The sequence below is a fragment of the Dermacentor andersoni genome, chromosome 6 (genome assembly GCF_023375885.2).
Source record: "Dermacentor andersoni chromosome 6, qqDerAnde1_hic_scaffold, whole genome shotgun sequence".
NCBI lineage: Eukaryota > Metazoa > Arthropoda > Arachnida > Ixodida > Ixodidae > Dermacentor > Dermacentor andersoni.
The window spans coordinates 167944200-167967604 of record NC_092819.1 but is presented as its reverse complement, the minus strand read 5'-3'; the positions used below and the strand labels follow the sequence as shown (position 1 = coordinate 167967604).

The 23405-nt window shown below is 45.8% G+C and overlaps 2 protein-coding genes across 3 annotated transcripts in view; both read right to left on the bottom strand.

The window, feature by feature from the left end:
* scu (hydroxysteroid 17-beta dehydrogenase 10) overlaps window positions 1-11664 on the bottom strand; it is a 35541-nt gene extending 23877 nt beyond the window's left edge. The window contains exons 1-2 of one of the 2 annotated variants that reach the window (XM_050172043.3): window positions 11531-11664; window positions 3428-3592 (exon numbers count right to left, since the gene is read on the bottom strand). In XM_050172043.3, the coding sequence (XP_050028000.1) occupies window positions 3428-3592; window positions 11531-11557 (192 nt within the window). In that variant the 5' untranslated portion in view covers window positions 11558-11664. Of the gene's footprint in view, window positions 1-3427; window positions 3593-11034; window positions 11216-11530 lie in introns of those variants that run through there. The other variant, XM_055066796.2, reaches the window with a different exon arrangement.
* Window positions 11665-19145: 7481 nt separating this feature from the next.
* Not10 (CCR4-NOT transcription complex subunit 10) lies at window positions 19146-22236 on the bottom strand. The gene has a single exon (XM_050172035.3). The coding sequence runs from the start codon at window positions 21830-21832 to the stop codon at window positions 19889-19891; it is 1944 nt and encodes a 647-aa protein (XP_050027992.1). The 5' UTR covers window positions 21833-22236; the 3' UTR covers window positions 19146-19888.
* Window positions 22237-23405: the final 1169 nt, after the last annotated feature.

The window sequence follows — 23405 nt, the reverse complement described above, 5'->3', positions numbered from 1 at the left end:
TCCGTGTTAGGAACACCATGTTACACCTCTATTGCAACACTTGTACATACATCCGCGTCAACCCCAAAAAAAAGACTCAATAACACTTAAAACTGGCTTTTCCAGCACTACTACTGGCACAGAATGTACATTAACTTACTGGCAGCCAAATATGCGCAACGCGTGGCCTTCCATTCCCACTACTTTTGCCCTATATGCACACTACAAAAACTTCCACTGTTGCATTCATTATATAATGTTCTACACTGAAAACATGCAACTAATAAGTGTTATTTCCAATACTAAGAAGCATTCAGAACCCTAGCTGGCAGTCGGATCAATTTTTTATGTGGAAAAGCTTGAAACATTCTGCCATTTGGAGAGCAGAATTGCACTTTTCAAACTCTCACTTGCTGCACTGCGCCACACACTTAGCACTGCCACGATGCATCTTCTTTGCCAGGGTTTGGCGGAATCTGGTGTGGGAAATACTGCACTGCTTTAAAGTGCCTAGGTATCAAAGCATGTTCCTATTTGCAAATGTCCTACTAATATCAACTAAAAATTCAAAGAATCGAACCCACCCTGAAGTGGACACATGGTGTCATCTACTGATAGCATCTCTAAATTTGTCCAGTGTATATATGCTGCCGCAGCACCCACAAATAGCTTTTTAAACCAGCAATTAATACTCCTGACTTGGCTTCAACTCTTGTCTTATATTCAGCAGTTTGCCGGCTTTGGCAGCCAATGAGTTAATGTTCACAGGTACCTTCGGTCTTGTACAGTCAAACCTTGTAAAAACACTGCAATTTCGCACAATATTTCACTCTAGCCAAAATTGGGTATATAACGTTATGTAAAAATAGTCCAATGCAAGCATAGTACAGTCGGCAACTAGCTTGAAACTAACAGGACACTTCATTGAACCAAACCAGCCTAAGATTTAGTTTTAGAGTTGTTTGGTTCTTTCATGTATTGCAGTCCTGTATTGTAATGTATTTTGATGTACTGTAATCAAAAGAATGTGTAATAAAGAAAGAGAGAAAGGCATAAACAGCAGCTGACTTTGTTGGTTGTTTGTATTGCTATGCTCAAAGTGGTGCCTTGTTGGGCAAATTGAATTCAAGCTGAAGAGTACAAGTGGCTGCAACTGCATGCAGGCTGGGAGAGTTGAGTACAGGCATGCTCTGGTAAATACATTCGTTGTGTGCCTAGCAAAATTTGTATACAAAATTGCAAAATGCACATCATTGTTATGAAATTGTGACAGCACTTTGAAATGAACAATGATTGGGCATATCCGTGCTTACTACTGTGACAAGGCACGGTGCAGCATAGCAGCAACATGTGCATGTCCCATAACAGGCTCCGGCCATGCCCATCTCTTTTCGAGTACCTTGTACTACCCCTAACAGGTGGATTATTGTGGCTGCTAATGGACTGAAAGTGTCACTCTGTTTACAGCTGCAACTCACATTATTGCTGTTCTAATCCTGCACAATTTTGTTGTTTGGCACAGTTCACTCCAAACGCTGCAAATCCAACGTAATCCAAGAACTGTTAATTGAGTGGTGCAGTTGCCATCCCCAAGATTAATCAGAGATTAGCTGAGTACAAACAATTGCTGACCATTGGAACATTGTCTAAACTCTTGATGCACTGTTGCGATTGCAAATGTAATACCAAATTTGCAGGCAGCAACGTTCTATTCAGACAAAGGAACGGAGATGTGCACCTTTTGGTTGAGCTGTGGTGGTAGTATCACTGATAACAGTGACATGTCTGTGATTCAGCCCTCGAGTGCCTAGTGTAAAGAAGAATTGTTGTGCTTAAACTGTTGTATCATTTACAAGTGTCCTCGCATGTCTATGACTGACAGGTTAGTGCTGCCGTTCAATTGAGAGCCAGTATCCTTTCTGTACCGTGAACTTGCACAGCTTTCTTTCATTCTAAACTGGTTAGATCAGCATGCTAGGCTAAAGCAGCCTGGCATGTGGCTCAAGCATGTTGATTCCAAGCCACAAGCTGCAAATACTTTAGCAGGTTAGGGAAGGACTCAAAACTTTGCAACAGGTTGGACACAGTGATCCTGCACACCTTTGTGTTGGATAAAATGAATGTTTGGTTGTCCATTGTAGCCACTGAGAGACACAAGGACAAAAAATTATGTAGATCCCATGCACTGTAGGAATCAGTGTAAGTGAAGCGTTCCGTGCCGGATGCTTTGATTGACGATAATTAGCGGTGATGTTGACGGCTAAAGCTTAATTTCTTCAACGTATAGTCTAACACGAGAGTGGTGAGTTGGTGTTAAATATTACCTTGCGTGCACCACCGCTATTTGTCTGCATAGTACACAGCGCACATAGAGAGAGGTGTTTTCTTGACGCGTTGTTGTGCGCCATACTTGATAACCTCCGAGAGGGTTGAGCATAGTCATTGCCTCCCATGGCACATCACACTGTGGCAGAAGTAATAAACTTGAATTGGATTACGGGGCTCTACGCGCCAAAACCACAATCAGATTACGAGGCACGCCGTAGTGGTGGACTCCGGATTAATTTTTACAACGTGATTTTCTTCAATGTGTCCCAAAACCTAAGTGCACTTGCGTTTTCTATTTCGCCCCCGCCGAAATGTGGCTGCCGTGATTGGGATGAAATTCACGACCTCTAGCAATGCCATAGCAGCAAAGCTAATGCGACAGCCACAGAAGTGTTAATTTGATAGTCGACCGCTTGCGTAGTGTCACCTGGACCCTGCGGTGCGCTTTAAATAATGTGGCTCTGCTTCTGCACGCCCTGTGTAGTTCGTCCGCTTGACATATTTGCATGGTGTTTATTTTTCAGAAATAGCAGCAACGTACTGTACCGTACCTTGAACTTAAGCTTGTCCAGTTTCCCCGCAACCGCCATCGTATAGTAGTAGGGTATCCTTGCCTTTTCACGTCATCTTCCCTGCTCCCTTGTATGGGAACTGCCTTTTCTCCTCCCTCCTTCCTACAGTTCTAGCCACGTCCCCTCTGGACCCGCACATTAGTAGAAATGGAAGCGCTGCAGTTTCTTCAATGCTTCTGAGGGGAGTCACGGATAATTACAGCTGTCAAGAGGCTAATGTGACGACAGCCAGCGAACGCCAGAGGGCATTGTACACATCCGAAGCGGGGTGAAAACGCGTTTCTAGTGTCGCCTTTCCTCTCCGACTCACTCGTGTCATGTATACACACGCTCTGACTTCCCCCGACGCGGTATTCTTGCTGCAGCAGCTGTGGGAAAGTCGAAGGAAGAAGCAAAGAAAGCTTCGTTTTAAAAATCCATGTCTGAATTTCGGTTACAGTCTTATTTGCATCATAGCTGGCCATGGCATGCTTGTGTGTTCAGTTCCCTGCCCTGTTTCAAATATTCTGTCACAATCAACAAGATTTGGTGTATTCTTAATCACATACGTTGCCTGGTGTGAAAATGCAGCCATTGCCAACTTCTTTGGCAACATCCTCTCCCTTGGAGGTGGGCAGGTCAAAAATAGCCACCTGTGCACCTTGGCAGGCAAGCCGTGCTGCAGTTGCCTTACCAAGCCCGGATGCACCACCAGTCACCAAGGTCACAAGACCCTGCAGAGGGAGAATGCATGTCGCACTAAGCTACAGCAAATGTGAATAACAACAACACAAACACAAGAGTCGCGAAAATACCATTGGTCTTCCTCTGAATCAAGAAGCTTGCTTTATGTTGGCCCATTCTAGCCAGCTCAGCCTCTTTCTCCACCCTTGAGGAATGATCATAATGGACATGTTCTGTGGCCTGCTGCTAAGTACTTTGTCATCCTAAAGCTGATCTGGATTTTTAAAATCTGGGAACTCACTTGAAGACACACTTAGCGCCTTCATGAATGACCAGTGGAATTTCCCATGAGGGGCTTCAGCAGAATTGTATTTACCTGAGTTGATTGGTAGTCCGTGGCTTACGGTGAGAAAACAGTGCAAAGGTGGGACGCAAAAGGCAAGACACCACAGCACAAATAAAGAGTGGACAAGCAATAAAAGAATGGTTCAGCACTTGGTCGTGTCCTCTTTGTCCAATCTTTGTGGTGTACATCACAATAGCGGCTCGAGGTTTAGCTAACTATGAAGGAAGCAAGCAGTCATGCCAAAGTTGAGGTCATGCACATAAACGAACAGAATAAAAATAAACAGCAAGTCAAGTACTTCCATATCTCAATTAGCAGAACATTGCATACATCATGTTGTTTTACAGTAACTACAGTCTTTGGTGCTTTCCAGCTGAACCTGCAGTATCGCTATTAATGGCCATCATCAATTTGATTGTTCCAATGATATATAGACAAACACAAACAAACACTTGGAAAACAAAGGTGGTTTTACTGGAGATTTCTCACTAAAAATTTAACTCGCGCCACCAGACACTGGCAAAGTGTGAGCGGTCGGACAAGTGTGTGATGGCACACCCCATGAAACAGTCACCGTAGTGTTACCAGAAAACAGACATACTTTGATATCGAACACTGCCGGCACACAGTGGAACTGTACAAGAAGCATCCTCAGACTGTTGTACAACAGGGAGGGCGATGCAACATTCTGCAGGTTTTGGTTCCTTATATAAACGAGAGTTCGACAGAAGCCCATCTTGTCGGGATAAGAAATGACAAAGAAAGACGTACACTGACCAAGTAAACCTTGTTTAAAAGGCAAGAGGTTTTGGCTTCCGTGCAGAAGCCTTGTTCACAATGGGGCGAAAAATGTTGAAGTGCCTACTTAAATAGGTTTTAGCATGTGGCGCAAGCACCGCGCGTAAGACAGGGAGAGGGTTCCTTCGTTTCGATTGAGTGTGTGTTCTGTAGATTGTATCTCGAGAGACTCCAGGTACAGACGTAACTTCCAGTTTCTTTCCAGGCTGATTAGACTAGATTTCATCCAGTCAATATTGTGTGTGGTCGTTGCTGCGTGCTCTGCCAAAGCATTTGAAGCCACTCTTCTCTTATACACATTGCTTTGATGTTGGCGCAGCCGCTGTTTAAAGTTGCCCATCTCCCCTATGTAGATACAATCGCAATCCGCGCAGGGATTTTGTAAACAACACCAGGAAAGGCTTCCTTCGGTAGCTTGTCCTTCCCGCTACCAGGTGCGTGCCTCAGTTTGCGCACAGGAACGTGAGCCACCTCAACGTCATTCTTCTCTTATCCACATCAAAACAATGTGGATAAGAGAAGAGTGGCTTCAAATACTTTGGCAGAGCATGCAGCAACGACCACGCACAATATTGACTGGATGAAATCTAGTCTTATCAGCCAGGAAAGAAACTGGAAGTCGCATCTGTACCTGGAGTCTCTCGAGATACAATCTACAGAACACATGCTCAATCGAAACAAAGGAACCCTCCCCCCATCTTACACGCAGTGCTTGCGCCACATGCTTAAAACCTATTTAAGTAGGCACTTCAACCTTTTTCGCCCCATTGTGAACAAGACTTCCGTATGGAAGCCGAAACATCTCGTCTTTTAAATAAGTTTTACTTGGTCAGTGTACGTCTTTCTTTGTCATGGTTCCTTATGCCGTGCACTTCAGGCTGACGCAAAGCTTGCTAAGGCAACTGCCAGAGATTGGCTACCCTTGTGGTCAAGAGGCGGCTGTGCCAGCGGAATGCTTTGCGTGTAGCTGTGACATAGCTGTCACGCGCCGCTAGGATAAAAAGCAAGACTTTGCCCACCACCAACACTGGAAGTTGAACTCATGCAACTCTGTAAGTAGAAACTTTTAGCGTGTCCAGTATTCTGGTATGTGCAATGGTGTTTGCGTAATGGCATTTACATAACACTAGGTTATTGGACACTAGTTAACATCTTGTGATGCTTTGACTAACCACAATGTATTACAGACATGTTTTCATGTTTCATAAGTTCATCTTGAAAAAACATTTAAAAAGGCAACATGTTTACAACTACACCGCAGCCAAAAATTTACCCCAGCAGCAAAGTAAAATATACCTGGTCACTGCAATAATAGCTCAATGTTTGTCTAAATGAGCTTTGAGCCACGAGATGGTGCCACCCATCTTTTCATGTTTACGCCTAAAGTAACCTGGTAATCCACAAACAGTAAGAATTAGAATGCAAATTTGGCTAGTTGGATGTGGTAAGACATTTTGAAGTAGGCAAGAAGTATGATGCGGAAAAACGGTAAAGCAGAAGGTTCCGACATGCACCAACTAGGCCAACAGCCAGTACCACTAAAATGGCAAGAAGATTGGGGACAAGCTCATCCAATTTAACGTTGGACACGCTAACCAACCAGGCTACCTTGTCCACTTGAAAATATAGACAGGGTTTGCAGCATGGCTTGGAGAGCAGTGGCACATGGACACACATTTTGGAGGAGGCAACAGCATGCTCGCACAGCACTGTCTGAAAATGGTGAACTCAAGGTTGCTGGTGCACCAGACGATGCACCAGCAAGAAGGTGTCAAGTGAAAAAGGGCTGAGGGCACAGGGTGAATTTACTCAAAGAGAAAAAGTGTCGTTGACAATCAATTGGCCCAGTGAGCAAGAGTCGCAGAAGTGTTGAAATACAAATCAGCTGGCAAAGACAGCTCTCAGCCACTGCCAGTCATTATGAAGCGCAATCTCCCCACATTTAGTCTCGCGACGAATGGCCGCAGACTAGCATCCCACAAACAGGCTACGGTGATACTTGCTGCACACTAGATGCCACTGTACGGCTGGAGATGGGGCCAGCTGTTTTTGGTTACACGCTGTTATGCACAGGGGTAACTCTGAAACTAGAACTGCTCTGTGTGACCAGTTTCAAGTTGTCCCTTTGCATAACAGTGCATAATCAAAAGCAACTGTCTTTCTCATTCACAAATGCAAAAATGACAAGTTCAGCTTTTTTTTAAGGTGACCCTTTGCTGTCTTTGTTTTTAGCAACTGTTGGCTTCTTTAATAGTAGGCTGAATAGGAAAGTGACGACTGCTGGTGACTTAAGACAGGGGTGCCACATTGTAATGCCTGTCCGAGGTTTTCTCACTTTCGAGATGAAACGAGTGACATTCAGGAGACTTGATTAAGCTTACAACAGGGTTTATTTTCTGAATTTAGATGCACAGATTTGAAGCCAATCTACTTTGTTTTGTCTAGAATTTGTTGCTGGGGGTCTTGCCATCCAAGTGGCCTCCCTGGCCTTCCTGTTTGCTCGTGCTCAGGCTACATGAAGTGGTGATGCTGCACTGGGTGCACTCGTCTGTCTCCTTGCATTCCTCCCATCTATAGGTTCATCCATTCAACATACAAGTGTGATTCAACAAACAGAGCGGCAGCACAGTCGTTTAGCTCCCTGACACTGCAGAACAACTGTGCGTGATGGCACCAGCATTTTCCTCTAGTACAGTTTCTATGCTGTGTGGAAAGTAATTTGAGAAGCAAATGGTCAAAAGAAAAGCTTTTCACCACAGTTGCAACATCTTAATTCAACCACAAACAGTCAAAGCCTCTAATTTCTCTAATATTTCTTTATAACCCTTTAAACTGTATTTGCTTCAACTAGGATTTTACAGAACTTACAGAAGACTCGCACAGAACACGTAAAATAACACACACAATGCTTACACCTTAATCTTTGCATTTTAGCAGCATCTTTGTCCTGTTTCCATTGGTGCATAGGTGTTTCCATTGGTGTACACAGTGCCCTGCACACTCGCGAGGATCAAGCACAACCAAGCCTTCCAGGAATGTGCCGAGGTCCAGCACAACGTTTGTTCAGATTGGACAAATGACCCCCTGAGGCATGTGTGCTGCCTGAATGCTGCAGCCATCACATTGACAGTGCACAAGAGTGCTTATCGGTTAGCAAAGCTGACATTTATTCGTAATCTGCACTAAGCTGGGTTGCACAGAGCCTGGATGCCTCTTGTACAGACATAGCCTGACATGTGTCTTCATCATGAAGACTATTTCTCCCGTCTTCACTGGCCAATCCCTTGTGTGTCTGAAAGCCTACGCCTACATCCCTCTTCCTATTGCAGTTATATGTTCAACCTTAAATTCCTGGAGCAAACTTTGAATTCTATAAATGAATTTTAAAGATTTCATATCCCTGCCAATCAAAGTCATGCCTCCCCATGCATTTACCCCATGCTTGCCCGCTCTACATAGAACAGGTGAGTGATGTGTTCAGGTGATCAACATGAATGGTTTCTCACGTGATGTTATCTAGAATACTCCCATCATGACACAAACTATTTTTCAAAGTAGTGGTGGGCTCCAAGCTAAGTGGATTTTCTGGAGTTTATTTGAAAATGAGCAGGGTAAAGAGCTTATTAAGCAAAGCCGGGCTCTTTGGAAGAAGAAAGGACAGCAGGGATGGCAGAGAGTGCTCGGTTGGTGGGGCATGACTTTAGGCTTCAGTAAAGTGTGCACTTGTCGTGGCTGCCTCAAGAACACTGGTGTCACTGCTCTGTGTGATGGTCACCACAGTAGCAAAAAAGAATGTGTTAGAAATAGACGAGGCTCATTGAAGCAATTTAAACTAACTTACTCTTGGGCTAGTTGGTGAATACTTGGTCATGCCACTGCAGCGCAAATAATACAAGCACAAAGAACACAAGACCAGGTGCCAAAGGTGCTACACTCACAAGTGATTTATTACAGTCCCCCTAGAAGCCCAGAACAACATGCAATAAAATTCGCATGTGCACAGTTTCATGACGGTAAAGAAAAACATTGTTCTAAAAATTATATTAAAGAAAGAAACGTGTCGCCTCGAAACAGAACCTAACAAGAGTCACTGATGCAGTCTGTACATCTTTCCCTGACATGAAAGGCTTCCAAAAGCTTGTGTACAGAAGTTGCTTTGCTTCTGCACAGAATCCTAACCTTGCAAAACTGGGGTTCACACTTGCAAGCAATACGCAACGTGCAGTCAGATGTGCACTGCCTTTATTGCTTAAGTGCTTGACTGAGGAATACAAACTTTAAACATTCTGCTAACACAAAAAAAAAAAAAAGCTCCGTACCAGGTGAGCTACGAGTGGTCAAGATCACCCATGGCATTTAGCACAACAAATCAAAATGGATATTTGATGAATTAATAAAGTTTAATTCATTCAACTAATTAATTTATGACACATATTGCAATTTACAATTGGTTGCCAGTGACTTCAAAAGTCGTATCCACTTAGAACGAATTGTGAGGATGACAATTGTACTTTTCTCATAAAACATTTGACAGGATGACAAGTTACAACTCAGTCTGTGCTGGCCACCTTTATGTATCGTATATAAGGGATCGCAAAATACATTCCTACCAGACACCTATGTCACATGATACTCATGTCTATCATGTGGCATGAACTTCACAACAAGTATACACAGATTCAATTAAAACTCTTGTTACAATATGATCAGGGCTATTATTATTAACCATGCAAGCGTATATAAAACCCCACAAAGAGAGAGCAGGCTAGCAATTGTCTCCTAAAAGGGGGACATAATGCCCAGCTGCTTTTATTGAAAAGAGGAAAAACGAGGAGGAAGATAATGAAAAAAAAGAAATGAGAGAAAGGCAAATAACATAGTCACACACCGAGTACGAACATTACAGACAAGACTCTAGAAATCACAGAAGTAATAAAACAGAACCATTATTAAAAGTTTCTTTTGCTGTGCTTTCAATTTCCAGGCTTCCCAAAAAAAGAAAGAAAGTTTATTCAACTTCTGCCATTGAAAAATAAACGAGCTGCGACTTCACCCACAGCACAGAGCTAACTATACTGCGTGCACCTCTTCAGAATAAGTTATTTTCTGATACTCTTTTTTTTCCCCAGCTTAGCTACAATGCCACTGCGCCTTGATGACAAGGCCACAAGGGCATGCTCGGGCCTTCAAAGAATATAGAAGTAACCACCTTAGATTCCTGTTTTCACTGCATATGATGATGTGCTTGCTATACCTTGTTATTTTGGTTCTCTTTCTTATCACTACTGATGCATGGTCTTATCATTTCAGGTTTTGAGGTGAAAGTTGTTCCAAATATCAATGAGCCTAGTTTGTTTGCGAATATGTGCTGTTGTCACCCTGAGTGTGATCTCCTCGACAAAATTTCACCATGCCTTACAAGGGTCGTAGAGAACGTTTTGCATCATGTATAAATAGCAGTATGTTTTTCAACCTCAGCTGCTATTGCCCTTCTGAGCGTGTGTTTAATGTAACATTTCCAACTTTCTCACGAACGTCGGCCATGCTCTCAAGAACTTTCTACATCGTGTATAAACAACAAATGGCCAACAGTCACTTCAGTCCTGATTCAATGACGGCCGACTGTGCTCACTGCTATTGTTACTGCTTCAATGTTGCTTGCTTCCTGGGCATAAGCTTGCCCAATAAACGTTTAGAGTCATTAATCCTTTCTGGTACCGTTCCTGCATTTCTGCTTTGAGGACATCACCACACAGTGACCATATTTCAACTAGTGCTTCTACATGTCTGCTTTTTGACCACAGCTGGTTTTGCTGTGGTGCTGCCAGTTTCTAAATACCAGTTTTAAAGCTGCTTGATTAAATGACTCAGACGTAACTAAAACAGGTTTTTAGAAAGTGTTACATCAAAGACAGTAGCCATCACTGGCATATATTATTTAAAGTTGTTGGCATTGACCTAATCTAAATATATCTTAGAGCACTAGGGTAAATTATAAACTTTAATGGCACTTACACGTATACAAACTGCAATAAATTATGCAAATCTTCAAACATTCATTTCAAGGCAAAATCGTATTTGAAGTTGAGCATCTTCAGAAACGACATTGCAGTTTTTTTTTTTTTTTTTTTTTTTCCTGGCACTTAAGAAAGCCTGCTATGTGTTTGCGTAATTTCATGGAAGAAGTTGCATGGCGCGTTCATATACACTCTTCGATTTCTTTACCAAATACATTCTGATAAAGCAGATGTTAAAACAATCAATGTTAAACAATTAATCGCACAACAAAAGAATGTATTCAGGGTATCCCAAAACTGCAAACAATATACGCTGCTGGTCATATATCACCTTTTGAGAAAATCCGGTTATGGTTGAAGCACTCTCAAGTGAATAAGAAACCGCGAAAACGCATTTATGCACACCCATTCCCCAGCTGTAGGTGTGTTGTATCGTTGCGTGCGTACAAAGCTAGCGCCAATACCTCCCGTCTTCACAGGTGGTTAGGAGTTTCCTCCCTGCGTTGAGCTGTACTTAGTGCTTTCCTTTATTTTTTTATTTCGTTCCCTTCTTGCGCGTTCCGTCGGCACATCATGCGGCCGAAATAAAACGCAGACATATATTTGGCAGTGCGTGTTGCTAAGCATAACGCACTACAGCCGCTCGACTAGCGTACTACGCCAAGATAACCACGAGGGCACCTTTTGGGAAAGTTTGAGAAATGGATACTCTCTCGATTAGGGGGCCTCTTGCAGCCGGCACGGACGGCCGTCTGGACTTGTCTGAGAAGCAGCATACGGGTTTTTAGATACCTGTCGAGCTTCTGTGAGGGGACAGTTTTCTTTACCTTCACAGTCCTAACAGCAGCAGGCATGCCTTTGAGGAACAGTCAACGAGCCAATTTGTAGAAACAGGTTCCGAGTTGGCGACCAGCCGTAAACACGCGGTGCACAGCCGAGTCGGGAAAGGAGAGAGCAGACGAGCAGAGCGGATGACGCATGATGATGATGGTAATAAATCTTTGGTTGGCGCCGATCACAGGGTCGATCGCGGTCACACCAAAAAATCCATAGAGTTACTATACTGACTCTAGAGGACAAGCTACCCATAGCATAGAGTTTCCTACAAATTTTTGCAGGAAACTTTATGACCCATAGGGCCCATACCATAGAGTTTCTAAAAATACCCTAGAGGGAAATGTGGCGCTAGTGTCTACGGGGGTTCTCATGCGCGTTGCCTCAACCTACATGGGAATGATGGGAAGTACAGGCTTCGGATTGACTTCGGTCTTTAGACTAGTGGCGTTTGTTTCTGGCGCAGTAAACAAAGCTATACTCAAATATTATCGCGTAATATCTAATTCTATTTCTGCAGTATGTTATATAATGTACAACACGCTGCATAAACTTTGTATGACTTTGAGATGGAAGCATGGTTTACTATGATTTGCCACCAGGACACACCAGGGTATGCATACTTGTGCGATTCTGTTCCCAATTTAACGCCAAAGAATAATTATTTATTCATTTTTTTAAACAGCAAAACAACCGTGCAAGTACTTATACAAAAATACTCATCATGTATTTTTGGAAATAAAAATGTTGTATTGTGACAAAGCGTTGCGCCCTTGAGAGGAATGCTACAAGTGTCGTCTGCTACGACGCCTGCTCGCTGCAAACGCGAGACTTTTCTCGCAGACGACAGGCACTTGCGAACTCTCTCGCTCTTTCGAAAGGTTGCGTCGGCTGTCACGATTGCTGAACGTCTTCAAGTACTTTTAAGCACATCTGCTGCAGTGCTAGCTAGGACGCTAGTGGCCTCCTACGAGTATGCTGCTATTTTATATTGGCGTACCGCTTCCGAAGCGTTACAGCGTGGCTTTGCGGGTACCCATTGTGCGACACTAGACTACAGCTAGGAAGCAGCTATCTTGCCTACCACAAGTAAGTTTGTGTTCTCAAAGTCCTAAGACACGCATTTCAATGAGCACATAAATGAGCACATAATGAAGCCCTCAATAAAATTTGATTCTCAAGCCACTAGAAGTACAACTGTATATGTTTTGTATCAGTAGTGCCTTCTTTGTCCTATTCTGAAGTTTCATAAAGCACGTAACGCTACAGTGCCAACGTAACACACTTAACGAACAAAGGTCTAAACGCTCAAAACATGTTCTTTCAACGTTTACGATGCCGCCGCTTTCTCGTCACGGCTTCGACGCCACACCGCGACACAAGCATCGTCCCAGTCGCTGGCCCAGCGTGCTATCGCCACTCCGAGCAACATAACAAAGGCAGATAGCTTTGCGTTGCACTGTCCAACTGCAGGTTATAGCAATTGCGCTTGGAGCGAAACCAAAACTGCCAAAAAAATACTTGCACACTAGTTCGCCAGTCAATAGAATGCCAATCCGAAGCCTGTACTTCCCATCATTCCCATGATGGTTGAACGATCGCAGCGCCAGATTTGCCTCTAGGTATACTAATATGAAACTCTATGGCCCATACATTGAAATCGGGAACCGCAAGCATAGAGTTTCTCACTATAACACCTAGCTGGTAATCTGGCGCCACCGTCTATGGGAGTTTCTTAAGGGGGCACAGTGCCGTCATGGGAATGACCAACGTTACTAGACTAGGTTCAGTTTTCAAACTCCCGTTACTGCGTGGACCATAGAGTTTCCTAGGAAACTCTATGGCGTGGTTTAGAGTTTCCTACAAAATTCTTGTAGGAAACTCTATGCGTGGACCCACCACCGATCCTCGCATCTCGTGGCGCTGCTGTCGCACTTTGCTCGGTCAGCACGGCGCGGACGGGGCGACGAAACACCGTCCGTTGTTTATCTGCTGTTTTTGCGCGTTGTACACATGCGTGTTTTGCTGCAGTCTCGGTGCATTTTGCGACACTCTTGTGCGTTTTAATTTCCGTGTGCGTTTTGAAGAGTTTACGGGTCGTATCATCCAATTTTATTTGGTGACGCGAATGCATATTTATGCTCCGTTCCTGCAGCGATAACCTACTTTGAATGTGCAAGTCTGCTCGCAAGGGAGCTAAGCTCACGTTGGTTTCAACATTGCACTTGTGAATGCAGGGCTCTGATGAAAGAAATAATGTTAGCTTCATTTTTTTTTCATCCCGAAATGAAGTGCTGAGAGTGCGTATATACCGTGTGTCCCAGATAACTTCAGCCAGAGTTTTGAAATATGCGAATGCCGCGTAGCTGGTCACAACCAAGGGAATGTTGTTTGCCGTAGCTTGGAGATATTCAAATTATTTTAAATCCGCCTAGCTAGGTAATGCGTAGTTAACTCATGATTAATATATATATATATATATTATTCAATTGATTGTTAGTGGATTACCTAATTTAATGATTAATTGATTAATTCACCTAGTTAGGTCATTCATTGCCACCACCAAAGGTCGAGGCTTCAACTCTCACCAACGACCGTGGGTTCGAGCTCCTTAACTATATCTTACAAACTGGGCCTTAATTAACATCGCCCTAATTGACACCAACGGTCGCGGGTTCGAAAGGTTCCCCCAATTGTCGTGGGTTCGAGTGCCTTAACTCTATCATCATTAACTGTGCCTTAATTAACTTCGCCTGGGGCTCCCGTGACTTTTTTGGACCATCGTGTGGTCGCGCTAACATCGCCTCATGAGTCATACCATGCGTTCGCATTAATAATTAATTAGTACTAAGCAGCAACAGCTGGTTACAACTACTAATCAGCTACTTACAGTTACTCATCAGCAACAGCTGATTAATATGGCGCAGTGGACGGTCGGGGCTGCTGCGGCCCTCGACTAAGGACTCTACAGCGCATTCTGGGGCAGCGCAGCATCTTCACAGCTACATAAAAAAAATTTAATTAATCTCCTAAACGCGACACTATGCAAACACTTAAAGACGCATCGGTGAAAACACTTGCCGAGTACGTAAGTTGCGACAGGTTGCGAGGTCGGAGGACCCGAGCCCCTTCGCAAACGCAGAGCTGCGCCCGCGTAGAGCTACCTGCGGTGCTCCCGCCCTCTGGCGGCAAACCAAGAAACGGGGGCACCCGCGATGTACGGCGCCTACGGAGAGTTTGACAACTGAACCTAGTCTAGTAACGTTGGGAATGACGGTATATGTATGGTGGCTAGAAGGGGTAGTGTGCCGGGCGCCTTATCCGCGCAATGGAGGAGGAGCGCGCGGAACGCGGTGAAAATTTAGCCACCGCTAGGGGCACTGCTGTGTTCAAAGGTCAAGCGGCTAATGGTGCCTTTCAAGTTTGCCCTCGACTACTGCTATGAATAGCTACCCGAATGAGTATTTTGGGCCTCACTAAGCTAATGATGTTTGATGATTGTTCTCTTATTCGCATTACTTGTCTGAGCCTTATAACCAAAATAAAGAATGCGACCACATTCATGTGCTTTTGCAAGCAAACTGCCAACAGTGGCTGTCATTTTCGCGTTGATTGCTGCTGTTTCACTAACAGTGGCAACGGCATGACTGCGCTTTGACCTGCAGACTGCTAATGGTGCCTTTCAAGTGTGCCCTCGACTACTGCTATGAATAGCTACCCGAATGAGTATTTTGGGCCTCACTAAGCTAATCATGTTTGATAATTGTTCTCTTATTCACATTACTTGCCTGAGCCATATAACCAAAATAAAGAATGCGACCACATGAATGTTGTTTTGCATGCAAACTGCTAAAAGTGGCGGTCAATTTCGTGTTGACTACTGCTGTTTCACCTACAGTGGCTATGACACGGCTGCACTTTGAAGTGCAGATGCTAAAAGTGCCTTTCAAGCGTGCTCCCAACTGCTTCTATTTCATCACAGGGCCCATCATGCTCTAAGGTGGCTGCCCAATAGAGTATTTTGGGCCTTCTGACATTGGCATTATTCATCTCAACAGGCTGGAAAAAACAGTAGGAGGAGCACAACTACACGGAAGCAGGCCGCCTAACAGGGGCATGTTGCTCTGCATTACTCTTATTTGTTCAAGTGGCTTGAAGAAATTAAATGACTGTGCAGTGGAGTAAAGTGAGCCGACGGTGTGCTTTTCTTATTACTTGGCTGCATGTATGGCCCTTTAGAGGCATGTAAACTTGACGATGGCTCCGACACGACTGCTACTGTTTTCCTTTCGACACGCAGGCTGCCAAGATTGGCAGTCAATTTCGCCTCAGCTGCTCCTACTTCACCATAGGGCCTGTCAACTCGAGAATGGCTGCCCTAGTGAGCACAATGGGCCTCACTAAGCGAATGATTTTTTATAACTGTTCTCTTATTCACATTATTTGCGCGAGCCAGATAACCAAAATAAACAATGCAATCCAGAGGGCCCACGATGCGGCGGTCGGGCATGGCCTGACTGTCCCAACGTGGGAGCGGCCCGCAGCACGCTGAGTCGCGTACCTCAGGACATTCATTAAAGCTTTGCATCCATCCATCCATCCATCCATCCAACCACATGAATGTGCTTTGGTGTGCCGGCTGCTAAGAGTGGCTGTCAATTTCACGTTTACTACTGTTTTTCCGTGTGACGTTGGACAGTGGCTGCCCGAGCGAGCATTTTGGGCCCCGGCATAGTTATTCAGGGTTAATAATTGTATTTGCATTCAGATTTTCCAGCATTTCAGCACGTTCACATGCCAATACTTATATTGAGCACGATCTGTGCAGAACGTTGTTTTTTCAGAACTAAGCTTCCATTAAAAGGAACATGTCACAAAATGAACTGCTTATTTATATGAGTTCATGGGAGAATGCTTGGCTGCTGCAAACCCACCGGCAAAATTTTGGTAGCCCTAATAAGGGCTGTTCTTTAGTTAATAAGAAGCTGTTATGCTTCATCGAGTGGCTCAATGCCGGACAGCTCGCAGTCGGAGTCGCTTTCTTCACTGTCATCTTCACCCAGTTGGATGACAATGGGTTGGATGCGGTCACTTCCAGATGTATCAAGCCCGAACTTTGCCTCCACGTCCGTCACGTGGTGAATGTTCTTCCTCCAGTCTTCCGCCGTTACATGCTTGATTTTTTCTCTCAAGATGTCTTCAACCGTGGACAGCTTGAAGTCTGTTGTCCGCAGTGATGCCATTTTTCACCTTTGCCCACACGAGCTCAATAGGATTAAATTTGCAGTGGTACGGTGGAAGCCCGAGTACAATGCAACCGGCCCTTTAAGCTGCATTGTCTATGATGTAGCTCAGAAAGCATGGCTTTACAGATGCTACCAACTCAAGCAGCTGCTTTTTAACCATCCTTTCGCTGTAGGTGATGTTATGGCTTTTGAGCCACTCCTGTATTTTTTCCTTCTTCCAAGCTGTCGTCGGTAATTTCTCTTCTCACCAGGAATGGAAATGTGCATTGTTCAAAACAATGATGCTACCAGCAGGCAACTTCTGCAGAACGTTGTTAAACCATCCTTCGAAGCGATTGCCGTCCATTTCTTCGTGGTAGTCGACCGTTTTTTGGCCTCGGAATATATCTAAACAGCCATTGATGAAGCCATCCTCGCTGCCGATGTGCGTCACAATCAGGCGCTGGCCTTTGCCAGAAGGTTGTTTCAGACCCGTCGACAGGCCATTTGCTCGAGCGTACAGGCGTACGCGCTTCTGCACCACGGTGTCTGTCCACACGATCGACCGAGTGTGTCCCGCCGTCACCCACGTCTCGTCCAGGAAAAAGATCTTCCAGCCTTCCGCCCGGTAGCGCTCCACGTCACGAAGGTAGCAATTCCGCCATTCAGCAATGTCATCCCGGTCGATAAGCAGCGAATTGCGGCTCCTCTTCTTGCGCTTGAATCAGATCTTGACAAGCAGGTGATGCACAGTACACCACTTCAGTGATGGGAGATCCATACACTTCGAGAACTCGTTAGTTATCTACTCGATCGTCGATATCTCGTTGCAGCGAAAGAAATCGTGCACACATGACCTCAGCGCACACAATGTGAAGCTCTCATACTTCATGCTGCGTCTTCTTTCCTCCGCATTTCGAGGGCGCTTCGAGGGCGCTTTCACGAGGGCGTCAACAGTTTGCCACCCGAAATATGCGACGCTTTGACCTCCCTCCTCACCTTGAACACTGTGCTTTCACTGACACCGAGCATCTCAGTGACAAACTTGGTTGTGGCCTCCACGCTGTGTTCAGGCTCCCTGTTACGCCAATACGTGTAGCAGTGGAGGATCATGTTGCGTGAATCGCTGTTCAGGATGTGGCCACTCTTGTTCTTGTCGAGGTTCCTTGATTGTGTGGACATTGAGGCGACACAAGGCTCGTTTGGCAACAAAGGATCGCATTCTGCTGTGACCTCGCTGGACTCCATGTTGGAAAACTCGCACGGAATGCCTTGCACGAACTGGCGAGATTGCAGGCTCGCAGAAAAAAAATGAAGAGTAAAAAATTTGTGAAAACACAAAACCAAAAAATATAAATTTTATGCTATTTAACACCGAGTATTTATTTAAAACGATGAATGAAGCATTTTTGTACCTTTCCTGCCTTGAGTATTCACGCCCCAGGTTTGTAATGGTTGCAATGAATGCATTGTTTTATATAAGTACTCGTTCAATAGCAACTGATTCATTTTAAGCTCGGAATAGTAGTAGTAAATGTGCCATGTACATGTAAACAAGCGCAAAAGCCATGCAGAGCTGCTCTTTCTACTTTTGTCAGTTGCGCAATGAAGCTAAGGAGCAGACGACGGGCAGCGCTGTGGAAGGCACAGGGTTATATTTCTGTCGCTATACAGCATGCGCTGTAGCACATGAGAGCTCTACCAAACCAGTCATCAAAATACAAAAGTCTTTAATTATGCGAAGAATTGCGTGTTTCAGAAACACGATTTCTTGAGTGGGATTACTTTAGTCGCGGAGGCAATCGGCTGTCGCGCTTTGGTCATCTTAGCGGGGCCTCCCCTTTTTTCTAAATTTGTATCCGACTATAGAAACATAGGCAAGTTTTCGCCCCAGAGTCACTTTATTATTAGTGTTGAGAAATATGCACCAAAGCAATGCAACGGCGAGTGGCTATATCCGATGACAAATGCTGTGCATGCTGCTAGAACACTTCAAATTGAGCAAATAGAGCTTATGCACCGTCTAGGCTGTAATGAACTCCATCACTTTGTTATTAAAAAGAAAGACAAAAAAAAACCAGTGGTTGGAGACACCTCAGTCACAATTTGGTTAATTTGACGAACTCATGGTCTACAGGTTATTCACGCTGAATAAATACATAATGAAAGGTGCCTTTGGACTCCCATGCTAGTCTGAAAAAGCAAACCCTTCCTACATTTTCAAACAATCAGACGATTCTGCAAAAAAAATCACAATTCACAGGTGCTCTCAAGGGTGCTCTCAAGGAGACATGAGACTAGTTTAATGATGCCATGAAATTAAGGTCCTTTGCAGCTATGCCGAACAGCATGGTGATGTCCCTTTCACTTTCCAACAAACGAGCACAATATTCCTTTTTTTATTGCTTTAGCGAACAAAACCGACACACAATTATCCGCCACACATTATTTTGTAATTTTCTTCAGGAGCCATGATTGCCCAGCCTCGCTTCCAGTACAAATGCAAGCTTTCATATTCTGCTATAACGTTATCACTCACATCTTTTGAAACTTGAAAATGCCTTGCAGAGATGCAATGAATCGTTTCACACTGCATTTTGATGTGAACCTAACATGCTCGGAAAGACTCATGTTGATGTCACCGAAGCACTTGAAAACTCCTACAAAATTGTTCTTCAGCAGCTCTTAGAGTGCTAGCTGGCAGGTAAAGTGACCACTGTTCATTCCCACTACTATCAGACGAACTTGCCAGCAGCTGGACTGTGTTGTCTGCAATACACACAGTTCATAATGCCTGCTGGAATTGTACAGTGTTGCTCTGCTGATTTCTCTGGGGTGCATTGAGAGAACAAAAAGCCACACCAACATGGTGTGCCTTGTTCACCCAAGATAGCTGGTGCACACCGGAGCGAATTATTGAGGGTGAAGTTACACAGCTGCCACTGCAAAGGCTGTGTCAGCATTAATATTACATATCAGCTTGACTTGCGTTTCACACATGAATCACTGGGAAGATCTGCACTGTGCATGACTAACACCCACAACGAAGGGAGGAAGTCTGTTCAACACCAGTATTTACCGAAATTATTTACTTCAGCAACCCGGTAATTGCCTCTACCTGACAAATCACTTGTACTGGGGAAGATGCTGTTTGATGATGTTCTTCGCCAAATCAGCATGACCCTGCTGTAGCTGAACGTATATGGCCAACATGAGGGCCTGAACGGGTATTTCGGGGTCAGGCCCCTTTGGCACACTGACCAACCTGAGAGTCTCCGTAGCTTTTCCCAGACCACCTCTGAGAGTGTATGCTACGGCAAGATTGTACAGGCTGACCACCTTGGCCATCGAAGGAGAGGCCGGATACCATGGCTTCCTGTATGTTTTGCCATTCTCTTCGGATGCGCCAGTCTTGGCAACATCGTCCTTTCCTTTGTTTGCACCATCCTCGGGGTCAGAGAAACCGTACGACAGGTCCTTGATCAAGTCCGGGTTGAGGTGGTCGATGGCATCCCCGACGCGGTCTAGCAGCAGCAGCGCTTCAGCGGCATACTGGTGCGCCAGGAAGCTGTGCACGCCCGCGACCTTGGGCTGGGCAAGCAGGCTCTCGGCGTGCTTCAGCGCCACCAGGGGATCGCCCAGGCAGAGCGCCACGTACGCGGCCAGGGCGAGTGCCGAGTTGCGCAGAGCGTCGTCGGCTCCTTGCAACGGCGACGAGGTGGCGGCGTCGACCGCAGCGTCTTCTGGCAGCACCGAAGCTTCGGTCGGCGACGGGTCCGGCAGTAGTTGCAGCACGTTGCGCAGGCAGAGGGCGGCGAACTCGAGCGTCGGCACTGGTATGGCGGCCGAGCCGATGGCCGCCGCGCGCCGGTCGCTAGAGATGCTGGGCGCCAGAATGATCTTGCGGTGCGGGCCGGCTCCCGCGGTGCCGCTCACCATGTATCGCTTGCGGTCCTTGAGCTGGAAATCGGTCGCGTTGTCCGACTTGTGCCGGTTCACGCAACACTCGGCAATGCGCAGCCAGAGCCGGGCGTTGGTGGGCTGCATGCGCGCCGCCTCCACGAGACAGTCGAAGGCGGACGCGTACTTGCCGCAGTACAGGTTCTGCAGGCCGAGATTGTACAGCAGCTCGAAGTAGACCCGGCCATCGAGCGTGTCGTCGCCTTGCGAGCAGCCTTCGACGTAGCTGTTGAGAGCCTTGGCGAAGCTGTAGCTGCCCAGGTGCGGCTTGCCCGTGCAGAAGTGGACGCAGCCGAGGTTGTTGTGGTACATGGCGACGGTGCGCGCATCGCCCTGCTGCGCCGTGGCCAGCACCTTGACGGCTTTCCGGTAGTTTCCCCGCAGGAACTCCAGCTGGCTCCTCAGGAACACGGTCTGGCAGCTGCTGCCCGCCGACGAGCTGACGAGGTTCTTGATTTCGCGCTTGCTGGCTTTCACCGAGCGCATCATGATGAGGCAGCGTGTCTTGTACAGCTGCAGGCGGCCGCGGCACGCTTCGGCCTCCGGGCTGTCCGCCTTGTTGCCCAACTGCTCGAGGTATGCAACAGTGGCCAGGCCCTTCTCTGGCTGCTTGAGGCAAAGGCACAGCTCGATGTGGAGGAAGCACATCTTCCTGGCCACCGACTCGTCCATGGGCTCTATAAACTGGAACAAGCGGTCCAACACGGCCAAGGCTCGCCGGTACTGCTGCGCGTGGAACAGAGCCACCGCATGGTTGAAGAACGGAATGCACTGATCTATGTCATCCAGGGAGTCCGGGTTCGCAAGGCTCACGTGCAGCTGCGGCGAGATTTCAACAAGCTCGCGACCGAACTCCTCCATGCTTTTCGAAGACGCGTAGTAGCGTGCCACTGCTCGGTTGTGTGCCACTTTGCCGTCCGCCGGTCTTAACGCGTAGAGCTTATCCAACGTTTCTAGGCACGCGCCATACTTGCCCGCATGAAAGTCGGTTGCAGCTGACGTCGCCAGTTGTTTTTCCTGCTCGGACACAGCAGCACACACGTCCAAAGATGCACCGTTGTCGGTGGATGTTGTTTTGCCATCGCCGCCGCTCGATTCCTTGTCAGACATCTTGAGATCCTGTCACGGTGTTTACATTTGAATGTTTGTAACGCGCGTTCAAAGGCAACCTTTCACTGCGCGATTTCACACGATGTGACAGAGCGGAGGACCACACCTTGATGCTACTGCGCTACAACCGCTACAAAACCGTCCCGCGCCCGTCCCCACCAAAAATACGAAATGGCACCATAGAATGCAGAACCAACTCCGGTAGTCTTTCTTCATTCTATTGGAGTGTACTAGACTATGGTGAAGTGGGCCGAACGACGCTCTCTCGTTGAGGCGCCGCGTGTGTAAAAATTTTGCGAGGGCGCTGCGGGCGAACTGAATTGAGCGGAGACGCGCTTCGCTGCGGGCCCTGAGAACGATTGCGCGCGTACGCTCTTATAATAGAGCTTTATTTCCACTGCAAATTTATATTGACACCTTTTTTCTACGTATACATATTTGAGGCATGGGTTATACAGTATTACGTGTTCAATTTTGCTCTCGTTGTCAAATGCGTCGTCTGCTAGATAGCGCGCATTCGTTGCGCGGACGCCCAGTTTTTCTTGCAAAAGGTCTGTGCAGTGAAGTCTTTATTATGGTTTTACTTGCATTGGTGCGCCCGAGACTCTTGTCGGCTGGTACCAATTGTAGTTTTAGCCAGGTGAACTGCTGTTTTGAACATTATTTTCTAAATGTAATGCGTAATTTTGGCCCCAGAGGCCGCCTGTCTGGAACACGAAGCTACGTAAGAAAATGTTATTGACATCGTGTCATTTGAGGCGCGCTTCTTGTTGGTTGAATATTGATCAGGGACAATTATCAAAGAAAACAATATTATAGTGAAATAAACCAGGTTCATTAACTGCGTGGCGCGAAGAGATCCAGATGACCAATACACTTCTAGGTAAATCTAAGGGTACATAGACGTATATATCCACGATATATATGCAAGAGAAAAATTTAAAAAAAAATTAAATTATGGGGTTTTACTTGCCAAAACCACTTTCTGATTATGAGGCACGCCGTAGTGGGGGACTCCGGAAATTTCGACCACCTGGGGTTCTTTAACGTGCACCTAAATCTAAGTACCAAGAGAAAAATTATAAAGTATTCTAAATGCAGTGATTGAAAAAGTGAGAACTCCCGTCCGGAATAAGCGCGCGTGTCTCTTTTAAAAGCTGCACCAACACCAGGTGAACCAATCGACTTTCCGAGAAGAGGAATATTCAATTAATGTAATTATTGGACGTTAACATGAACAACAGTGTTAGGGAAAATATATTGCATATGCACTCAGACTGAATCGGGGAGACCGGAAAGTCTTTACCAATGTAATATCCGTCGCTTGTCTGGCGATCTCCTTCAACGTGCCAGCAGGCGAAACGAAGTAGAAACATAGAGTATAATCAAATTGTACTTGCTATTCAGATCGTATTCGGCTTCAGAATTCACTAATAAAAATTATTGAAGAGCCGTTTGCGTTCGACTGTAACGAATAACAGCACTTTTGAAGTCTCGAATGTGAGGGGCCGATTCAAGTGTTCCGAATTATTGTGCTGCTGAAGAGTCGTGGCTGTTGCACAGAGGCGCACCA